Source organism: Merops nubicus, unplaced genomic scaffold (genome assembly GCF_000691845.1).
Source record: "Merops nubicus isolate BGI_N331 unplaced genomic scaffold, ASM69184v1 scaffold23981, whole genome shotgun sequence".
Lineage (NCBI taxonomy): Eukaryota > Metazoa > Chordata > Aves > Coraciiformes > Meropidae > Merops > Merops nubicus.
This window is the reverse complement of record NW_008586578.1, coordinates 6,493-9,111: the sequence shown is the minus strand read 5'-3', so window position 1 is coordinate 9,111 and position 2,619 is coordinate 6,493. Positions and strand designations below refer to the sequence as shown.

Here is a 2,619-nt window from a genome sequence, read left to right as displayed (position 1 = left end):
AACCAGCTGGCTGGAGAAAAGACATGGGTATATTCTCAGTTACTCCAGACTGCCTCAGCTGAGGATGACACTAGGGCGCAGCCATCAGGGGCTGAGGGCAGTGCTGGGTACCTGCTGTCTCTGAGCTGAGCACTGGCCTGACTCAGAGCACTCACCAGGTGGAATCTTCCCGTGGGCTTTGCCTTCTTTACTCCTTTTCTCCCTGCCTGCTTTTTGGAGGTCAGACTAGTTTTCTCTTGGGTAGTGAGAAAGACTAGCTTGGAGAGGATCCAGGAACAAAAAAAATACTTATCAATGGTATCTAAAGGGTGAGTGGCAAGAGGCTGGGGACAGACTTTTGTCAGTGGTGCCCAGTGACAGGACAAGGGGCAACAGGCACAAACTGGAACCCAGGAGGTTCCATGTCAACAGGAAGAAAAGCTTCTTTACTGTGAGGGTGGCGGAGCCTGGAGCAGGCTGCCCAGAGAGGCTGTGGAGTCTCCTTCTCTGGAGAGATTCCAAACCCATTTGGACACAGGGATCCTGGGGCACCCTGCTACAGGTGAGCTGCTGGAGCAGGGGCTTAGACAAGGTGATCTCCAGAGGTCCCTTCCAACCCCCACCATGCTGGGATTGTGAGAACTAAGTAATGGATGGGCAGAGAGAGAGAAGGGACGTGAACCTGCCTTCTTTGGTGGCCATGAGCTGTTGGATCAGGTCACTCCATTCCGAGGGTCTGGCGCTCACGTGGAGTAAGTCAGAGAAGCCACACTGCCTCTGGTGCACCCCAGTTCTTGCAGAGGGCTGCTGAAAATAAACCTGGAGTAGGAGCAGTTGTTGAGACACCCAGGAGGGGCAGAGTGCCTGGTTCACATACACGACAGGTCCCAACTCAACCTTTACAAGCAGAACTCCGTCAGACCATCTCGTTTGGTCAGTCTCCAACCCGTGCCACAGCGATCTCGTTCTGCCCTCCCAACACCACCACCCGGAGCTGCGCCTGGCAGCGCTGGGAGGCGGCGAGCGCGGCACCAGGCACTGACACTGTTTGCTCTGCAGCCCGACCGCCTGCGGGACGAGGAGATCACGAAGCTGGAGGATTGCCTCAAGAGCCTCAGCCTTCACTGGAGGAGCAACAACAATGTGGCTGTGAAAGACCATGCCTCCCTGCACCCCCCAGCTCTACCTTCTTCTCCAGGCAGCTCCCTTGCCCCACAAGCCACCTTCTTCTTTCAGGGACAAGAGTTCGGTGAGTAGCTAGAGCTGACCAAGAGACCCCTTGGTCTTCTTCGCCTCAAAGCCCAAGAGGGAGGATTAGTGTCACTCCATATTGGGTCTACCTCAGATAAATCAGGGATTTCCCAGCATCCCATAAGGAAGGAATCACAGTAGTCCTAAGATCCTGCCACACTGCTTCAGATCAGGCCTCAGCCCGTTCCCCGGGGTGGCACAGAACCACACCCTTCAGAGAGTCTGCGTCCCTTCCAGGTTCTTCACATTTTCAAACTCCTTAATACTGACAAGAACACAGTAGTTTTCTCCTCCTCTGTGGCCTTGGGTTGAGGTCAGCAGTGAGGCTTGCTCCAGCTGATTGTCCCTTTCCAGTGTCAGAGGGGCCATCAGAGACACCTCCTGCCCGTGGTGGGACAGTCCCTTCAGCTTCACTGCTACCAACTCACAGCGCTGCCCTGGTGTTACAACACCAGAGGACAGGCAGAACAGCTCCACACCACTTGAATAACTCTCTGTGGATGCTGAACACAATCCCTGCTCCCCAGAACATTGAGCAAACCTTGGATGGGCCCGAGATGCATCACACCAGCCATTGGACCTCTGTGTTTTACCTGCCCTCTGTCTCTTCCAGCCAACAGAACGCTCACACCCGACGACCACCAGAAATTTGCCAAGCTGGTGTCCAAGAAATGGAAGCAAGTGGGTCGCTCTTTGCAGAAGAGCTGCCGGGCCCTGCGGGATCCTGTCATTGATAACCTGGCCCTCGAATATGACCGAGAGGGACTGTATGAACAAGCCTATCAGATGCTTCTCAGATTTATCCAGTCAGAGGGGAAGAAGGCCACAATAGCACGGCTGATCCCAGCCCTGGAAGAAAATGGTCTTATCAGCTTGGTCGAGGAGCTCTTGGGCCTCCGTTCCAACGAGGACTGCTCCTAGAGCCCAAAGGGTGATGGCATTGCTAAGGGCTTTCTTGCTTTAGCTACTGTATGAGACTGCTGCCAGTGTCTGGGAATGTAAAGTCCTGACAATCACCACAGGTGTCCATGTAAGTGGGAATGCCCAGGGGAGAGCTTCTGTGCTCACAGAAGCCAGCACGGACCTCTGACGTTCCTTATTTCATTCTGTTTCCAAAAGTCAGCGTTGCCTTCCCCTGAATTTCAGGACAGAAATGTTACAGGGAAGCAGCCAGACAGAGAACCCTAGGGGAGGGTGAGGGGAAAAACAAGGAGGGCATCTCAGAGGGTTTCTCTGGGAAGCAGACAGTGCCACTGTTTCTCAGGCTGTGGCCCAGTGCCACCAGAGAGCTGCAATATATTTTTATATTCAAGACATTTATGGCCTCAGGCGTAACACCGAGCAAAGAAGGGAAAATCAGGAAAAGCCAAGTTCATACTATTTTCCTTC

General features: G+C 53.8%; 1 protein-coding gene across 1 annotated transcript in view; it reads left to right on the top strand.

The window, feature by feature from the left end:
• The window catches only part of TRADD (TNFRSF1A-associated via death domain), a 6,296-nt gene extending 4,145 nt beyond the window's left edge, over positions 1-2,151 (top strand). The window contains exons 3-4 of the mRNA XM_008948708.1: positions 1,039-1,228; positions 1,844-2,151. Of these exons, the coding sequence (XP_008946956.1) occupies positions 1,039-1,228; positions 1,844-2,151 (498 nt within the window). The remainder of the gene's footprint in view (positions 1-1,038; positions 1,229-1,843) is intronic.
• The last annotated feature ends 468 nt before the right edge of the window (positions 2,152-2,619 follow it).